We start from the raw sequence: 20529 nt of genomic DNA, 5'->3' as shown, positions 1-20529 counted from the left end.
CAACAAATGTCATCCAAATATGTTTTTGAATTATTACTTAATAATACGATTCTGATCTTAAACACGCCTTTTAAAAAAAAAATCTGTGCACTATAATGATTTTGGAAATGAAAAATCCGAAAGTTATTTTGCAAAATTTTGAGCTCTTATTAGTGTTCACTATATATCTTTTATATTGTATCATAAAGATACATAGTGAGTATATGTTATCTAGCGTTTTTGTTGTTTCATAACCGTTTCTCTTAAATAAATACTTTACAATTTACGGTTTTAGTCGTTCGAAGGTCATAGATCAAATATCTACACTGACTTTAGCATTGGAGAGGTGTATTTATATTTCTGATTTTATTAACTGCTGATTTATTAATACGTTGGCAGAACTTGAGTGAGATCACAGTATATAGTCATTGTATATAAACATAAGTGTTTTCGTAGCTATGTGTTTTTTCTTTACATTTTCACAATTCAAGATGTAGTGATAACATTCTCATATCCTGGTTAAAAGCCGGTTTTCTCTGGCTAATGGCGACAGAATTTTGTATTCTAAAGAATGAATTATTTTTGTAAATAAAGAATGAAGATAAGAAAGAATGAAATAAAAAATTGGGGGCAGGCACAACATTACATTCGCTTAGACAGTGGTTGGTAATACTACTGATGTTGTAGATTTTAGTGACACATTTTTCTTTTATCCATGTCTGCGGACTTACAACGCTAGAAACCGAGTTTAGATACCCGTGGTGGGCAGAGCACAGATAGCCTACTGTGTAGCTTTGTGCATAATAAAATTACAATTACAAATTACTTGTATTCGACTGCAGAGCCATCTAGAGGTTGATCCAATACATTCCTGGTTTCACCTCAGGTACGTCAACTCACATACTACTTGTGCGATATTCAATGCATGTTGTTTATCTTTAAATTGAAGTGTCCTTTTAACTTAGACTCTGTTTTAAAGATTTATTTTAACTGTACTTGGGGATATGGGTGTTTGATAATTTTCTTCTTAAACAGGTATATTTTGCGTACTATCTACAATTTTTTATTTTTTTTGGTATCATTCTCCGTTATCGGGAATAATTATACCTTAGAATATTAAAATCTCTTGCCAATGCCCATAGGGAAACCAGCTCTTAACAAGAAAGGTAAACATACTACTACTACATCTTCAACTGTTAAAATATAAATAAAATAACAGAACACGAACTTGAATTTTTGATAAGTATGTGTATTAGTGCTTTTCATTGTATCTTTACGTGGGAAATTTTCATGCATCTAACACTAATGTACTTACAAATTTGGCATTTTTTTGGAAGGAAAAGTCTGTTTTTTTCTTAATACTTTTGCACTGACATACATTTAAGTATGTACTTGAAAAATTACAAAAGCATAGAAGATTGTAAATAAATATACAACAGCCAAAACAATGAAAAATAAAGTTTATTTCATTTGTAAGAGTTCAAGTATGAATTTTTCATCACGTATGTACAGAAAGCGTTTAGAAAATCACAATATTAAACAAATTTAATAATTGTTTAGTTATTAGGAAGGGGGAAATTTAACTTTTTTTTTATAAACGAGTACGGCTAGCGTTATCTGTTGGTAGTTTTAAGTCCTTTTCTTCGGAAATATTGTATCGGAAGGACAAATTGAATTTTTAATTCAATGTCTTTCCTGAATAACGCTCGAATGTAACTATTTTATAAAATAGTATTTTTAATTCAATTTCAAGCTTTTGATCGCAGCATATACGAAATGTTAATAGTGTAATATTGGTTTATTTGAATAACTAAAAAATATCCCAACATTAGTCCATAAATTTGTTCTGAAAGTAGTAAATTGCTCAAAAAAAGCTTCAGACTTACTTTTTTTTAATGCAAGATAACACCAGTTTAAAATATATAAACAAAATCAAACAATCTCTATGACGATTATGAAAAATGCAAAATGATAAAAAAATAAACAGTATACTAAATCGCCTCTTAGTAGATAATTATAAAGCAATATAGATAGAGTCGGAACCAATCATAACTGTCTCTTGGGCTACCAGACTCTCGGACATTTAGGAGGAAGTAAAAGTTTTTTTGGGACTTCCCATGGTTGACCTTCTCGTCCAAAGTGTCCGTAAGCACTTGTCTGCAGATAAATGGGATGTTTCAAACCCAAATCCCTGCAAAATAAATTAAATATCACATGATATTACTAAAGAATATATATATAATCAAAATCCAAAGTAGTGAGAATGCTGGGGAGGATACAAATAATCTTCAGTGAACATTTAAATATCAAGTGATATAACTGGATCATATTTATCACAAAATATATTTCATAATTTTTATACCCTACAGTGCTTCTTTCTAGTCACATGTACAAAACATGAGCCCTTAATCTATGTGTATATAAAAAAAAACACTTTCAAGTGTTTTTGAACTATATGATGTAAAAAATTTACAGAACGTCAGAAACGACTACATGCCCTAAAACTTCTATAGCAGCTTTAACTCATAGCGAAAGTAACTATCCGTTTTATTGCTATTTTTTATTGTCTTTGTTAAACATGTTTTTTAACTGTTAAGTTAATCAAAACTTTTTACACCAATAAACTACCTTTCTTGAAAAAGCACAAGGGCCATGTAAATCTATTTGAAATTATTTCTTTTGGTTGCCATTAAATTCTGTAGCGTTTATGAATCCGTCCATATACATCGAGTTGTGTTTAATTATTTATCTATATATATATATATATATATATGTTTAATTTTATGTAAATAAAATAACATTGCGTTTTAAAGCACATGTTAAGATAATATTCATAAAGAAAGAAAAAATCGACAATTCCAGTTTCTGTTAAATTCACTTGGCACACATGGGCAGAAACTTAAGATCTCGCTTGATTTATGACTCACTACAAAAAATAAATCGAATGTTTACAATATGCTTATTACGTCTTAAACCCTTTAATAAATTTCAATGTACAGCATGTGATCAGTGGCGGAAGTATGTCACCGCAATTGCAAGGGGAGGAGCCAAAAGGGGCCCTAAGGGCCTGACAATTTTATGCGGGGGGGGGGCATCTTTTGAAGTTACGCCACTGCATGTGATAAAAATTTCATAGGCTTCCCATTTACCCGCAAAAAAAAAAATAATTCTACAAATATATATAATTGTTAAATCTTTTTAATATCACTAGCTCAAAATGGGAAAGACCCGTACAAAACAAGTAATAAGGAGGCGTGGGTCTCTTTCTTGTGGCATGACATAGAAAAGAGATATTAACTTAGCTTTGAAAAATATATCTTGTTGAATACCCTATTGCTAAGCGTTTGATACAAAACTATTAATATAAATTTTTTATTTGAGATCTTTGATCTGTTTCTTCTTATTATCACTATTGCAACAATACTTCTTTAAATACAGAATTTTAAAATAATTCAAAATAATTCTAATCGCAGACACGGTAATCTATTAGTTCACTTCTCTTAGGCCTAAAATTAGTTAAACCTTTATTAAGTACGGTTTGTTTGTTTGTAGGTAATCACAAAGCTACACAATGGGCTATCTGTGCTCTGCCCACCACAGGTATCTAAACCCGGTTTCTAGCGGTATTAGTCCGCAGACATGCCGCTGTGCCACTGGGGGGCTATTAAGTACGGACTATATTTGAAAAGGAATAATTTTTTAATTCAATAACTTTAGTTAGGACTTAACGTTACTGTACTTAATAGTATCAATAAATAAACTTATAATGTTATTCTACGGCCTAACATTAGACCTTTTTAAAACTTTGGTAAGCTTTTAATATGTTATTGTACAAAATATCTACTATGATGTATTTATAATCGTTGAAATGAAGTGCGTGCGCATGCGCATTTAAATAGGAAGGTGCCTCGCATTTTCAAGACAAACGAAAACTGAGAATTATTATAATAGATAAATAAAAATAATGCTTGGAGACTGCTTGAATGGGTAATGAAGAAAAACCGTTTGTCATCATCAGGTAATGACAAAACCTTGTTTATTTACTGTTATTTTAAGCTCATATTAAAGTTTTCTTCATTACCCATTCAAGCCGTCTCTAAGCATTATTAGCCTCAAAGTGTATTCCTGGTCATCGAATCAGATAGATAGAAATGTTAAGTCAAGTACGTTAAAATCTGACACATTTAGGAGGAAAAGTCATTAACTTATAAAAATGTATAACAACGAATTCGAAATGTTTGCCATTTTATTTTTGTTTGCTTGACGTTGTTTATATATATATATATATATAAAACCTTCTATGACACTAACCATCACAACTTTGAAAAATAACAACAAAGTACAATGGTAGCCAACAAAAAAACCCGTACTTACTTAATTATCTTTCCGGGTCGAAGGTCAAAGTTGTCTCGTACGATTTGAAGGAGTTCAAGGTGTGAAAGTTTTGATGTTCCATACGTGAAAACAGCAATAGATATTGGTTCAGCTACGCCGATAGCATACGAAAGCTGAAAAAAAGGCGTTTCTTTATTAACATATTCAATAAAAAATGTCTTACGAAAACAATCAGGAATGGCTAAAGGGAAGTTTAACAATGAGAATGGTGATTGTGAAAGGATTTAACTCATTCACAATTATATTTATAATTGTTATATGTTCGTAATAATTTCGTGAAGCCAGTTTTAAAATATTAAGAAGACAGTTATTATACAAGGTTGTTGGCGTGTTCGAACATCAATAATCGAGCAATAATTCTTGGTGGATATACCAATTTAAATAGCGGGACACATAAATCTGTGGTCACTGGAGAGCACTACATCTGCTGAATGTGGCCACCAGTGATGTCAACGGTGGCCTTCAACCTTGAACGAAGCTATCCAATTTTCAAGAACAGCTGGAAATTGTCGAATGGCACATGTGAAGTCTGTTAACATAGCAGGCGCTCTACATTACACAACTGACTTTAGATATCCCTACTGCCAAAAATCTAGTGGACCATCTGATAGAAAGTGGCCAGATCAAATATCGAACAGCTTTGTTCAATTATATACCACGTCATCCCAAGGATGCAAGCCATCAATAAAATGGCAAGAACAAAAATAGCTAATTTAATCACGTCTATAGTGTTATCATTATTTGAAAAACAGTGGTAAAATTCTTTTGGTACTCAGCGAATTCCAAGTGAAGCACTCTTCCTTATTTTGGAAACCAGTACCGAGTTTTTTTATATTTTCTTTTATCCATTTCTCAGCACTTCAATTTGAATAGTGCATGAAAAGGTACAGCCGGGAAGGGAAATCGAACGACCACCCTAATATTTTAAAAGGTCCACTATATTCTGATTTTAAAAATAAACTCTTGATTCTTGTGAAGGTCCAATTTTTTTTGGTAAAAAGAACCCCCCCCCCCCACCCCACACACACACTGTAGTGCTCGCTACGCCCCTGCTTTTAGATGTGTTCTAGAAATCTATCTCCTTTGGAACATTTTGTATTTTACGTTGATACTGATACAACATTATATCTTTTTTATCTCTTGCTTTTTATTTATTTAAAAGTTTAAACCTACCTGTACGAGGCATCTTTTACACAGTCCTGCCTTTACTAAAGACTTGGCCACCCACCGAGCAGCGTAAGCAGCAGACCGGTCCACTTTTGTTGGATCTTTGCCAGAAAATGCTCCACCTCCATGAGCTCCCCATCCACCATAGGTATCAACAATAATCTTTCTGCCAGTTAAGCCTGCGTCACCCTAGAGATTGTTATGTGCTCTATATTACATTTTCTCTTGTTAGTAGCATAATCATTTACACACTTTCTGCATTTCATTTTTTTATCATTTCTTATAATCATAAATATACTCTGAGGAAGATACAGGAAAATTCTATTTAGTTTATAATCCAAATATGGGCTCCTTCAATAAATATCTTTGTCTCTCCACCGAGTACATGGGAAAACCCCAATTAATTAATTTTTCATCAGCAGTTACGTTTTTTAAAACCTGATGCCTTTGTTTTGATTTGAGCAGTATAGTTTTAATTACCGTCATTTCTTTCTGACTCCCATATCTGTTCCTTCTCGGTAAAAGAAACAAAAACAGAGTCTGGTATGAACATCGTACAAACCATGTCAAATATCTATTCAATTATCCATACCTCAAAATATTATACAGCCTTTAAAATATTCGTTCTATCGTGAATATATTCCATCACGAGATATTAGTTTCACCAAAACTAAGTAAGTCTCCGTTACAATACAACTTATCCACTTCTTGTCACAATATCAGTACTTAACTGGAGAAACTATTCTCGGAATATTTCAGATATTATTTTAGATTTACAGATCAATAGCTATAAGAAAAATTACCTCACAGGCCTGGATACAATATGACAACTGTGTACAACATACAAACTAAGTGCAATAAACTAAGTGATTACAATATAGCATATGAGTACAATAGACCAATTGGCTACAATATACCAGTTAATGAAGTGGTGCTCCGTTGGTGGAAAACTGACAACTTTAGCCGTAACCAACAAAGATAATTTACCAAAGAAAGAGGATCGAAAATGAAAGAACGACAACTGTTCACTCTAGCTGCCATATTAGCCAATAATTTAGGACATACATGAACAGACAGAAAACTATTTTACCATTGGCCCCCCGATGATAAACTTTCCACATGGATTTATGTGGTAAATAGTCTTTTCATCCATGTACTGCTTAGGAATCACCAACTTAATGACTTTCTCCATGATTTCCTCTCGAAGTTCCTTCAAGCTGATCTCATCTGAGTGTTGAATCGATACAACAACTGTGTGGACACGGATTGGAACAGCCACACCATGATAGAAGTAGTATTCACAAGTCACCTACATGACCAGGAAATAAACATCTCATTACTTGTAATGTAAAGAACATTACGGAAGAAAACAAAAATCCGTAATTATTAATAGCAGAAGAAAAATGCTAAGTCTAAATATATTTTTTTCACAAAATTTTCCATTATTTTTATATTTTCAGATGTTAGCAGGCTGTAACTGCATTTGTTCCTTATCTGTGCTATTTCATAATAAACCAGTTTTACTTTGTGGAAAATGTCTCAGTTAGATAGAAGTATGACCTTGATTTGCCAAAAAAAAGTTTGTGTATCTCGCTATTGGCTTAAAATAGAAATATTTTCATAGCTTTAAGAAGGAAACATGTTAGTTCTTTAATATTATTAGTAAATTGTGTCTTTTTTTTCTAAGGGCCAGGCGTGGCCTAGTAGTTAGTATACCGCGCTTCGGATTGAAAAGTCTCTGAATATGGTCCGCTATAACCATGACAATCAATCCCCTTATTCAGTTAAGAGTATAAATAAACGGCGAGTACTGTTAACTGATTATCCCATCTCTGGTCAGCAGCTTAACTTAGGGACGGATATGAATAAATTTGCGTCTCTTTGAAATGGTTTATTATCTTTTATGTCGCATGTGTTGCCGTTGAGGTTGAAAGTACCTCATATTTACTATATTATTGTTTGTTTGTAATTAAGCACAAAGCTACACAATGGGCTATCTGTGCTCTGCCCATCACGGGTATCGAGACCCGGATTCTAGCGTTGTAAGTCCGCAGACATACCGCTGTGCCACTGGGGGGGGCTATATTTCTGTAAGTTATATCGTAATTCAACGACAAATTTGCATCAACTCGTACTACTAGTACTTACATTTACTTTACTTGTTGATTATCTCATTGTTTGATCTTTAGGGTGAAAAAAAACTGAATAAGCTTAAACGTTTTCACACAAAACTCTCTCATAATACATTTAGATATTTCCTCATCAGATTCTGTGCAACGTACGCCAAAATAATATGGCACTTGTTTAACCTCATTTAACGAGAAGAAATTCACATGCTTATGTGTGTGTGGCTATAGATATCAAATACATGTTCTTCATAAACAGTTTAGTCGTAAACACTTTTTTTTAATCCAACAAAATCACGAACTGCACGTGGGCGAAGATATCGCAGCTTATGAAAAAAAAGAAAAAAAAACGGAATTAAACTAAGAACATGATGTTTATATGAGACAAACATTCATGATCTACATGTAATTATAGTTGCATAGTTGATTATTTTAGTTGTTTGCTTTTAGTGCCAAAGCTACACAATGGGCTGTCTGCGTTCCGTTCACCGCGGGGAATCGAACCCCGGAATTTAGTCTTGTACGTCCCTAACTTACCCTTGACCACCGGAGAACAATTGCATGATAAGACTGCCAAGAAGAACAACTGCACGTGCTGAATAAGAAATTAAATATGACCCTCATCTTTATGTATGACTGTTTTTATTACTTATAAAAAATATGTTGATCATTGTAACGATATTCAGTAAGTGGTCAAGCGTATTCTTATCATTATAATACAAAAATATTTAACTAGAGTTCACTGCTGATTTCTTTGGTATATATGGTATAACATATTTCAAATACCTTTTATATTTATTATAAATTATATTTTTGACTAACAGGCGTCCAAAACAGAAGACCGCTAATAACAACTTACGTGTAATGAAAGTGATCTTAATTGTGGCCTAGTCTCCATTAGAATGGTGACCACCACATTACTACTAGGGCAAAATTATTAACTACATTCGTCACATTTTATTAAAATCGTATCCATGAGGTCATAACTATGAAATGCAAGGCTATTGATTTAATGTTTGTGCACTTACGTTCGACATCTTTTTCAAGTCATCCAAAGGAACTCACTTGTAACAATAAATTCCCCCCACAAAAAATGAAAAAATAAATACAATTCTTAAAGTGTACAGCTTATAACAAGCATTTTTTATACTATGAAACAAGGCCAAATAAGCAGGAAAATGTGACGAAGGACGTTGGTACAGGGAAAACTGGAGATGCAATTTAAAATAAATGGAAGACAAAACATGGACAAAAATATTCAACAGCTTGAACAGAAAACTTCCTCGTTTGTACAGTTTTAAATGTTGTAGAAATACAGACAACGTTTGATATAGACTGTCTACAGCACCAGATGAACAAAAAACAATTACAAAAATCATAGAGTAATTAATGTAAATAAACCAAAATAGCTCATAAAATCAATAAAAAGAAAAACTGGGATAGAAAGTTGACCAGTTTTTCTAAATCTAATGAGAAATATTTTATGGAAGACTACGTAATATATCACAGGTACACATATTTGATTATCAGCATTCGTAAACACAGCTGCACATATATAATTATCAGCATTCGTAAACACAGGTGCACATATTTAATTATCACTTTCGGAAACAGGTGCACATATTTAATTATCAGCATTTGTAAACATGTTTAATTATAAGCATTCGAAAACACCAAATGAACCTATATTAAGGTACAATATTTTTGCGAGTTAAAACTTGCTACATTGTAATGAACAATAATAAAAAAAAAAATATTGTATATTTGGAGATCTATGTTGAGGACTAACTGAGGTAATAATTAAAGTGCCAATTAACACTGAGTTATAAGGAAAGTGTATATTATAGGCGCTGATTATTACAACTTTATGTTGACTCAATCATTAACTATAATATCAACCACTAGATAAACATGTTATCTTCAAAGCTTACAGAAATCAAGGTTCGAGTTTTTACTTGTGCTTATAAGTTTGTTTTCTCTCCCACTTACACAGAAGAGAGTTTGTAATTAAAAAGTTTCTTTCCTGTTCCTTATTTCAAATGTAGGGTCTTATGTTTGGGTACGCTACGAACGAGACAGAAGAATGTATGCCTCTTACGGTAAAGCTAGCCCATTACCTTAACTTGAAAATTGCTGAGCTGAGACGAAACGGAACATTTTGGTGGGCTAGACCGGATTCAAAAACACAGGTACACATATTTAATTATCAATGTTCGTAAACACAGGTACACATATTTAATTATCAGTGTTCGTAAACAACTAAACGAATAGCGTTGTAAGTCCGCAGACATACCGCTGTGCCACTGGGGGGCACAATTAAACGGTTCATTTACAACTAAACGAATAGCGTTGAAAGTCCGCAGACATACCGCTGTGCCACTGGGGGTACAATTAAACGAAAAGCAAGGATTTTTACTCGGTAATTTGTTTTTATTGCATTAACCAGGAAAGTGGATGATTTTTAATGACTTGTACTTTATTAAGTACTTGTATTAGTTGATAATTTATAAGATTATAGCTTTATTAGACTTGTAGACTGAAACCTGTATAACACTCTCTTCGAATACCTGGTTTCTTCTTCTATACCTGCGTAAGTTTTACATAAAAGTAACCGAAATGAAAATGATAAGAAAAAGAAATCTGGCATAAAACCAGTGGCGTAGCAAATGTCCCCGCAACCCCCGTGGCGCGAGGGACCCCAGTTTCTTTTGAGTTATCCAGATACATCCGGCACATGTCAGAGGCACGCAGAAGCAACAAGGATGGCAGAGAAGCCAGAGATACAGGGGTAGTTCGTAATTCGAGCTCTGGAACTTACACAAGCCCGTATCAACTTCATTAGACGGCCCTATCCGGAGCCCGTAGTGTGTGCTAAGTCAGCCCTGTTGCCGCTTTTGCTGCAAAAAAGACGAAACAAATCTTCTGCGCAGAGCCATTGTCAGGGCAACGAGCGAGAGGGCGAGTCTATTTGAAAATGGTAGGAAATATCTCAACATTGAACCTTGGGCTGCACGGGCCGGCCCTAAATTCAGTTTCTTTCCAAAACGTCCGAGGGAGGGGGGGGCTTTGTTTGTTTGGAATTAAGCACAAAGCTTACACAATGGGCTGTCTGTGTTCTACCCACCACGGGTATCGAAACCCTGTTTCTAGCATTGTAAGTCCGTAGACATACCGCTGTGCCACTGGGGGGCGGGAGGGGGCAAACATGATTTTCGTGTGGATGCTCCATCTTTTTTTGCGCTACGCCACTGCATAAAACTTTATATTAGCTTCAAACATTTGATAAGAATGAATGATAAAAAATAACAAAATGACTTTATAAATGGACTTCAATTGAAAACCACAAAAGGGGACAACAAAGAACAACTTGAAAAAGGATTTCATAAATATGATACCAAAATTATAAATTTCAACTTGTCAATGGACAAAATAGAGCTGCTCACTAGTGACTACTCTGGATAAAGCTGCTGATTATGACAGCACGTCTAACCACAGATGAACGCTAAAAAAAGAAGAAAGATTAATAATATATAAATATTGTTAAAATAATATTGTAACATACGAGGATTATTGTTTGTTGCTACTGCTGTTAATAGAGATTTAAAAATGAAATTTATACCTGATCGCCAGCACCTAAAGTTTCATCGTCACGTTCATGGTGAACTCCACTTGCAATGTTTTCGCTTTGTTGTTCAATTGCCACGACAAGGTTCATTGTTTTATAATCAAATCCTAAAAACCAAATATAGTATATCAGAACGATTCAGTTTAAGAACTGAATGCCGTTTTGTTGAAATGCTGATCCCATTCATTCAACTACCTTTTAATGTAGCATGACTTGCAGAAATGCTAAACAGCAAAACTGCAGAAAAGATCACGCAGGTAACCTATTCAGTTACATGTTTCTCGAATATGTACGAGTTGGGTTTTTGTTGATTGTATTTATAGCTGTAAAACTGGGATAATCAAAAGTAAAACTTACTCATTTTTTAATATCTGAAAACACTGCTTAACCTGATGCTTCCCTTATAAAAATTTATATCACGATAGCTATGATACTTTATTCAGGTTCCTGTCTACTGAAAGCTTTTTTATTTTTTCATCTAGATAATTATTACTTATAAAATTTAATTATATATCGAATATTTATCTGCTTTCTTTGTAACCTACCTTTGGACGAATCATCATATCCTATGTGTTTGATTGTTTGCCGAACTACTTTCTGATAGTCCACATGCGCCTTAGAAGATATTTCTCCACAAAGTAGTACCATGCCGGTTTTTGTCACACATTCTATTGGAAATAGGATTTCATTTTTTAAATATTTTAAGAAAGAAAACACTTTAGTTGAATCATAAGCACCACAAACACCAAATAAAACGTTTTCATGTTTAAAGACACTGTACAGCCCCCCCCCCCCTCCGGTGTCTCAGCGGTACGTCTGAGGGTTTATAACACTAAAATCGGGCTTCGATACCCGCAGTGGGAAGAGAACAAATAATACAACTTGCAGCTTTGTTCTTAACGATTAAAAAAATCCTGCGAACAAAGGCTTATAAATGTCAAAGTCATGCTAATAGCAGTATTTACCCATCTACATATTTACTTCTCAAATGACATTTTCTTATTATTGACTTTGAAAATCATGGGTGTCATCTGGATCAAACTAATATCTTTGCCAACCCGCTAATTTGGAAATTCATGTTGCTAATTATTTTAGGGTAAAAACGTTTTCCTGCCAAAAGTATAATTTACCATAAATACAATTATTTTACCATACGAAGAAACTTCTTTCTTAGTATTCAAAGAAAGTCAACGTATTTAAGTCTGTAATCAAGGTTTTCACTACCTTTTCAAAAGTAAATATTTTAAGCGTTAAATTATTTAATTATCTGGTTTAATGTTTTTTATATTTATGGCAAGCTACTATGGCCAAATGCCGCCGTCTCAAATTTTGAGATGCTGACCAAAAAGTAGGTAGCCAGTCAGCAGTAACACCTTACCACTACACTATGGGAATGACTGTCACTCTTGTAACGCAACAACAGCTTAAAGTAAAGAGACTATTTGGTGGCATTGCACGGATTCGAACCCGGCCCACCAGCTCCAACATTCAAAACTTTATCACAGTGCCAATCCCCGCCCTCTGATTGAATGAATATTTATTAACATTAGTCTTTTATACCCTTTAACAATTTTGTTGACCAATAACTTTAGAATTCTTGTTTAACAAAGGTAATAACGGACTATAAATGCTAAGTACATCTATGTAATAAAATCTATCTTTAAAAATGGCTTGTCTTTATCTGCAATATAAGTATTGTAACTGATATTACTGTAAATATTTGTTACTTATTTGCATACCCGCGTACTTCTTCACGTGGTTTAACAGATGAATTTTTCTGAACATAAAACTTTACCACAAGTGGAAGGAAAAACCTTCTTTATCAAGTTTAAACCATTGCTTATTTGTTTTTAAAAACTGGTTTTTGTAACAAAGAATGTAATGCATCAATAGATATGCAACTTCTAGAAAACATAATCCAAACATAAATTATCAGTTTAGTTTGCTGAAGGGACACTTTGTAAAAATATTTTAGGAGTTATTTCGATAATTCATCATGATAAATAATTGATATATATATATATATGAATTATTACCACAGGCGACTTTAGCATCAGGGTCTTGATCCAAATAAGCATCCAGTATGGCGTCACTAATCATATCACACATCTTGTCTAAAAAGAAAGAAAAAAGATGGATATAACAAGCACATTTGCACAGAAGTGATATGTTTCGATTATATCATAACAGAACAGTTAATTTATTGCTGTCAGATATTAAATACAGAAGGTTGTGTACGTTATTCTAAAACGATTTCGTGTCAACCACTATAAAGTCACGTTGGAACGGCATGTATCATAACTATATTTTGACATCATTTGGCGTTGCGTCGGTAGTGTGATGCCACCGAAAATCGATTGTTTTACGGAAAGATATGTAACACCCTTTTCCGACGCAATATATTCATACACTCCCATCTTAAATACTTCTTCATTTTGGGTATTTAGAATTGAGAGACGAAAGTACACCTTGTACTTAATGACATTGGAAAACAAAGGGATTTATATCAACTTGGGGCACCAGGACCATCCAGAAAGAGACCTGTAATAAGTCGTATCCCTTTTATGTAAGAAAGTGTTATTGTTTTACACTAAATCCACATGTTCTATGTATGTAACGTTATTGAATAACGTCACTGAATGGTTTTATCTAACTTAATCCAACATTTAATTATTTACGTCACAGGGGACTATTGGTTAGAAATAAATTTATTTTCTTCTTATTAACACAACCATTGCTTAGAGATTAACCACCAGACAGATATTACTAATTAAACATAAATATAGCAAATAACATTCCTTGATATGGATGGCATTCGAACACACGATCTCGTCTTTCCTAGGCTATATTAATTTCTGCAGATGATATGAACTTTAGAATTGTTAGGTATAATAAAACAAATTATACTCGTTATATAATAATTTCCTGTGGTGTGCACATATAGATTTTTAATGCGTTATGACATGCACGTGCTCGGGATTTCTCAAATTTCTTTCTATCTATTCATCATAAACTTTGCAATGTATTTAAAATGAGGAGGGAGGTTAACGAGGAAATGAATAGTGAAAATAACCTGATTAACGTCTTTTCAGTGAAAAGAGTGGACTAAATGGAAAAAAAAGACCACTCTTAACTATTTTTGATAGTGAGTAATTTATAATGATTGTAAAAATAAAACGAATAGTAAGATGATAACGCATGAAAGTGATGCACATGTCTAGATATTGTAGTTTTTGTAAGAGCATAAGACATAGAACAAGTGATCATGTAACCATACTTTAACGTGAATTCATGACGAAAGAGAACTATTGGTGATGTTTCTCAAATCGGCGATAAATAAAGAGCAAACATTTTGACAACTTTAGCACCAATTTTATCAAATTATAAACTTAAAGTTAATTTAGATTCACAAGTTGTCAAGAAGAAGTCTCATAAAATTCTACGTGAGCTATTGAAACAGGAAACGTCATTGCATGTTAGTAACCATTCTTACTCTTGAGTAAGAAAGCACGTTATGCCAATATAATAATATTTTCAACATACAACGATTTATAAGCATAATAAAGTGATTTATTCTGGGGGGAACATACTACGTGTGTCGACAGAACATTGGTCTCTTTTCTTTATGTAGTATGTAGTATATCCCTTTATTATGCTTATAAATGGTTGTTTACCAGCTCGTTATCATTCTACAAAATTGGAGAAAAATAAGACGATTGTACGTTTCACAAATATATCATTTATTACGATCACGGTTTCGCCAGAAAAGGCTTTTTTTTTAAATTTTATATACAAAGAAAAGAGGAAACATGTGATATTTCGTAGCACCTAAACTAGTTTTGTTTTTCCACCCTTAAGTTTTTAATATTAGATAAACTTAAACGGGCTAATATTTTAGACTAGTACTTAACATATGTCTTCAAATAAAATTACTTGCACCGTTTTAAGGCAAATTGCTTTGTATACGAAAAAACTGAGGCATTAAAAAAATAGTATATTTTATCTCGAGTGTTTAACAGAAATATCGAATATCTTAGTGAGATTTAAAACTATCAGCGTTTCTATTTTCTAGGTGAAGAAGATTTATATTACGGATATTTGTACAACAGATAATTTCAGAAGTTTTCCACAAGTTACATTTTGTGGTTATTTAACTTAGGCATATTGTAATAGGTTCTCTCTGTTCGTGTAATCTTTGGTGACACATCCAGTGATAAGTAAAACTATTACAGTAAAAACATTTTAGGAAAGGACATTATACTCCAAACGCAGCTTTACCTGGATGGCCTTCCCCGACTGATTCTGATGAGAACAGGAACACTTCCCCATGGCCAGGATGCTCCACGTAACCATCGTGGATATGAAGAGGCCAACTAGGCAGGTCTTCTTCATTTGTATGCAGGTGTTGATGGGTTTCCAGAAAACCATTTATCGTTTGTCCATTACAAATATCTGCTCCTAAGTCTGTTGTCATGGCGATATTCTGTTTAGATGATCGTTATCGTAACGGTTTAATGCGACGTCTTCTTCACCTGCTGAGTTAGGATCCCAACCAAAGTCCAAAGAATGTTTTCGTCACGAAATAGAATGAATTTTACTCAATTCGCCGCTTATATACCGTGTATTACAGTCACGTGATCACGAGAACAAGTGGCAAGAAGGGGCGAAAATCAAGGAGGGCTAATACGGCACGAGCAAAGTCCATTCAGTTACCACGTTGCTTTAGTCACATGACGTGGTACTGGAAGCATGGAAGATTTTTTAAGTTTTTAAATTTTTATTTATTTTCCATATCATTTTTTCCCTTTATTACTATAGAAAAACATTATAATGATTGCATAATGATCACTGAAATAAGTTTCCTTAATTGTATCAGACGTAAAAGGAAGTATATAGTACTTATTTCCCATGCTCCCACGCTTCTTAAACCAAGCTGTTTATACCAACTTTCTACGTCTGTGCGTGTATGTCTGTAAAAAAGAATAACCTGTAAAAAATTGCGTTAGTCTTGAACTGTAGTTTGAAGGAGAAATAAGAAATGCTTCTTTTAAAACGAAAAGAAGAAGAAGAAGAAGGAAACATTTCCTTCAAATACCTCTACAGATAAAGATTCTTGAAACATTCCATTAAAGGTAAGTCTCAAGTTTTGGAGTATACTAACATGGCCCTAGAAAATTCGTCTTGAAATGTCCCAGTATGTTTTTATTTATGTATATAATTATATATAGCTGTTGATTTCCAATATATATATATATATATCAATTTAAAAGCTCAGGTGCAAAGCCTAGAAATAATGCTTATTTGAACTATTATGGAAAATATTTTGAGGTGTATGTTTGTTCTTTAAAGGTCATTGCCCGTTTCTTAGTGTGATAAAACAATTATGATTAGGAATAAGGTTACTTGTTATCTCGCCTGAAAAGACAGAGCGTTAGTATGCTTGATTTTAAATCTATGGATTTGCGTTCGCATCCCGTTACTGAAAAAATATATACCACTCACTTTGGGGATGTTAGTGCATTATAATGGTGGCGGTTAGGACAAAGGAGCCCAAGAATTGCGAGTTGCTGTTATTTATATCATAATCTATCAGTTCAAAATTAAGGACGGTTAGTGTGCGAAAATCCGAAAACAAACAAACAATTTACTCTTACAGTTATTAACTAAATGAAGATCGCCTTAAAACCTGAAAAACACCTTAACTGCTAAAAAAAGGAAACGAATAATTTTACCAAGATATGATACTTATGATAATCAATGATTCAAAGACCACAAAAAACATCAAAATTTAACACTAAAAACTTGTTATATGTTCTTAGAATTGAAAATGGATGACTTGCAAATTTTTTTTTAATATATATATATTTGATGAGCTATTAAAAACAAACAATAAAATAAAATCTATATATATAACATGAAATTTGTTATTGTACAGTAAGATAACTTCTAAGCATATCACCCTACCTATAGTTTGCAATTAAAATAACCCCCCCCCCCAGTGGCCCAGCGGTAAGTCAGGAGGCTTAACTGCTAAAAATCGGGTTTCGATATCCGTGGTGGATACAGCACATATAGCCCATTGTGTAGCTTTGCGCTTAATAACAAACAAAACCAATTAAAATATTTTGAAAAAAATTCTTGTAAGTAATTTAAATCGTTACTAATTTTGAGTAATTTATAATATTTACAGCCTTCTCTCCTCATCTCAGGGAGTAAATAGGTATAACTAAAAATCTCGTTCCATTCTCCTGGGAAACCTGTCTAAGTATTTGGTTGGAAATCGTTTTGGTTTCTGAAAGTGTAGCGTCACTAACACATAACAGACACACAGAGAAAGACTGCTGTTGTAGATTGGTTTTCGTAAAACGTCTTATGAGACTTTTTAAATTCCGTTTAGTGTTACGTGAGTAACATAGCACTACTAATAAAGGTTACAGTTTATCATTGCTTAACATTTTGATTTGAAATTTCAACATGAAAGTGATAAGATAACTGCTCGAGACTTTCCAAGATAGCTCAAAGTGATTATAACAAATTGAGAAAAGTTTTGTAGATTGTGTAAGCGAAGAACTTTAGAAAAAATAAAATATAAAGGAGATACAAATGATTTCTTGCGAGAGTTTTGTCTATCATAAAAATATTTTAATTTCTTGTTTATCTGTATCGTAAAGCGTTAATTTTAGCTCTTCTCAAATAACAGAGTGCTTCAAACATCGTCTAAAGGAGAGAACTTTATACGTTAGTGATTGCTTTCTCTAATCTCCCCGAAGTAAAAAAAAAAAAAGTTTGAACTTAACTCAATTTAGACTTGTTTTGTTTAAAGATTAGTACACATTTTTCACTGAAACAATGTAAATATGTAACCTTATGTTTTGATTTTTTGATGGAACACTTGAAGAGCTGTATTTCTGTTGTCCAAAATTGAAATGGACAATTAAAATACAAAATCCTTTAAAAACTTCTTCGAAATTAAAATGTTCGTTGATGGCTATTTTCACTCCATTTAATCTTTTACTGTTTTGCAGTCAAAAGGTTTTAGTTAAAAGCAATTACATTTCCTGAAAAACCGAGTTTGAGAAAAAAAGATATATTTGTAGCTGCTTTAGTGCAAAGCTACATAATGGGCTATCTGCACTCCGTCCACCACAGAGAATCGAGTCCAGAGTTTTAGCATCGTAAGTCCGTAAACCTACCGCTGACCCACTAGGGGACGGTACAGTTATAAATTTGAATGATCTGTTAAACTGCTGGTAACCCACTAGGAGAAATTTTATTTTGTCCCTCTTGCACTTTACTAAATATATATATATATATAGAAAATACTGGGAAGGAAATTAAAATAACAATATATATAAAACCTGGGAAGGAAATGAAAGTAGCAAACATGAAAATTGTGATAACACTGAACTGATTGATTTGTTTAGACATTCTAGACTGTCCAATACAAATTAAGCACTTAATGTATGGTAAAACTAAGTGTTGACAAACGTAGTTGGAAGTTAAACTATTTGCTGAAAGTTCTCAATACAGTTAACTAATACAACTGGGGATAAATGAGCAAATAATTGTATTACTGCATTTTAATAACTTAAGCCCAGTAATTAATAATAATGATTAGAATGAGACACGTTTAACAGGAAAGTTGAACAAATTTGCTACCATTGTAGATTTTTTCCTCGTTAAACGACTTCCTCGACGAATATCAATTAGCTTCGTGTTATTCCTACACTTTTCTTTCCTCAACGAAAAATGTATGAGCAAATATAAGAAGAAAATATTTATTTTTGTATGTATGATAAATTATGTTGTAACAGTATAACTTCCTATCTATCTCGTATAATTACCAGAACCAGTTTTACCATATTCCAATACTTATTACTATCTTAAATATCAAAACAATCGTTATCCATCTGTGCAATTATCAAAACCAGGGTTGTAATCGTTTAACCAGTAATCACCGATCTTAGAAATACCAGAATAACATTTGTATCACTTTAATAAAATGGTAAACCTCTGTTTTCCGTATGTACGTGATCGATAACTGCTGGTACAACTCTCGTCCTGTTGTTCACCAATTACTGGTTAACCTAGAGCAGTTATGGATCTTGTGTTTCAAGATTAGTAATTACTAGTTATACTGTTACATTTCTCGTCCTGTTGTTCACCAATTACTGGTTAACTTAGAGCAGTTATGGATCTTGTGTTTCAAGATTAGTAATTACTATTTATACTGTTACATTTCTCGTTCTGTTGTTTACAATAAAACTAATTTTGGTTAACCAGCAATTAGCCATGTTGTAAATAATGAACGAGAGTTGTACCAGTTTATGCAGTATTTATCGATCTTGTAAATAACAGGACGATATTTCTACCTGTTTAATTGGTAATTATCGATCTTGTAAATAATAGGACGAGAGTTGCACTGGCTTAAGCAGTAATTATTGATCTTGTAAATAACAGGACGAGATTCGTACATGTTTAAACAGTAATTATTGAACTTGTAAATAACAGGACAAGAGTTGTACCAGTTTAACCAGTAATTATCGATCTTGTAAATAACAGGACGAGAGTTGTACCAGTTTAAGTGGTAATTATCGATCTTGTAAATAACAGGACGAGATTTATTCCTGTTTAACCAGTAATTATCGATCTTGTAAATAACAGGACGAGATTTATTCCTGTTTAACCAGTAATTATCGATCTTGTAAATAACAGGACGAGATTTATTTCTGTTTAACCAGTAATTATCGATCTTGTAAATAACAGGACGAGATTTATTTCTGTTTAAGCAGTAATTATCGATCATGTAAATAACAGGACGAGACTTGTACCGGTTTAAGCAGTAATTATCGATCTTGTAAATGACATGACAAGATATGTACCGTTTTAAGCAGTAATTATCGATCATGTAAATAACAGGACGAGACTTGTACCGGTTTAAGCAGTAATTATCGATCTTGTAAATGACATGACAAGATATGTACCGTTTTAAGCAGTAATTATCGATCATGTAAATAACAGGACGAAATTTGTACCAGTTTAACCAGTAATTATCGATCTTGTAAATAACAGGACGAGATTTATTCCTGTTTAACCAGTAATTATCGATCTTGTAAATAATAGGACGAGATTTATTCCTGTTTAACCAGTAATTATCGATCTTGTAAATAACAGGACGAGATTTATTTCTGTTTAACCAGTAATTATCGATTTGTAAATAACAGGACGAGATTTATT

General features: G+C 33.0%; 1 protein-coding gene across 1 annotated transcript; it reads right to left on the bottom strand.

Moving 5' to 3' along the window:
* Window positions 1–1422: 1422 nt before the first annotated feature.
* LOC106464003 (S-adenosylmethionine synthase-like) lies at window positions 1423–15875 on the bottom strand. The gene is made up of 8 exons (XM_013924110.2): window positions 15571–15875; window positions 13329–13406; window positions 11838–11960; window positions 11287–11399; window positions 6632–6850; window positions 5548–5730; window positions 4354–4487; window positions 1423–2170 (listed from the first exon to the last, which is right to left on the bottom strand). The coding sequence occupies exons 1-8, from the start codon at window positions 15764–15766 to the stop codon at window positions 2044–2046; spliced, it is 1173 nt and encodes a 390-aa protein (XP_013779564.1). The 5' UTR covers window positions 15767–15875; the 3' UTR covers window positions 1423–2043.
* Between the last annotated feature and the right edge of the window lie 4654 nt (window positions 15876–20529).

The sequence above is a fragment of the Limulus polyphemus genome, unplaced genomic scaffold, assembly GCF_000517525.1.
Source record: "Limulus polyphemus unplaced genomic scaffold, Limulus_polyphemus-2.1.2 Scaffold57, whole genome shotgun sequence".
Taxonomy (NCBI): Eukaryota; Metazoa; Arthropoda; class Merostomata; order Xiphosura; family Limulidae; genus Limulus; species Limulus polyphemus.
This window is presented reverse-complemented; position numbering and strand designations above follow the sequence as displayed.

Bases quoted from the DNA above. Each gene is read 5' to 3' on its own strand.
- LOC106464003 (XM_013924110.2), bottom strand. From the start codon at position 15,766: ATGACAACAGACTTAGGAGCAGATATTTGTAATGGACAAACGATAAAT. The intron at 13,407-15,570 runs GTAAAGCTGCGT...CTTTCTTTTTAG, and splicing joins AGTCGGGGAAGGCCATCCAG to ACAAGATGTGTGATATGATT. The intron at 2,171-4,353 runs GTAAGTACGGGT...TTTATTTTGCAG, and splicing joins CGACCCGGAAAGATAATTAA to GGATTTGGGTTTGAAACATC.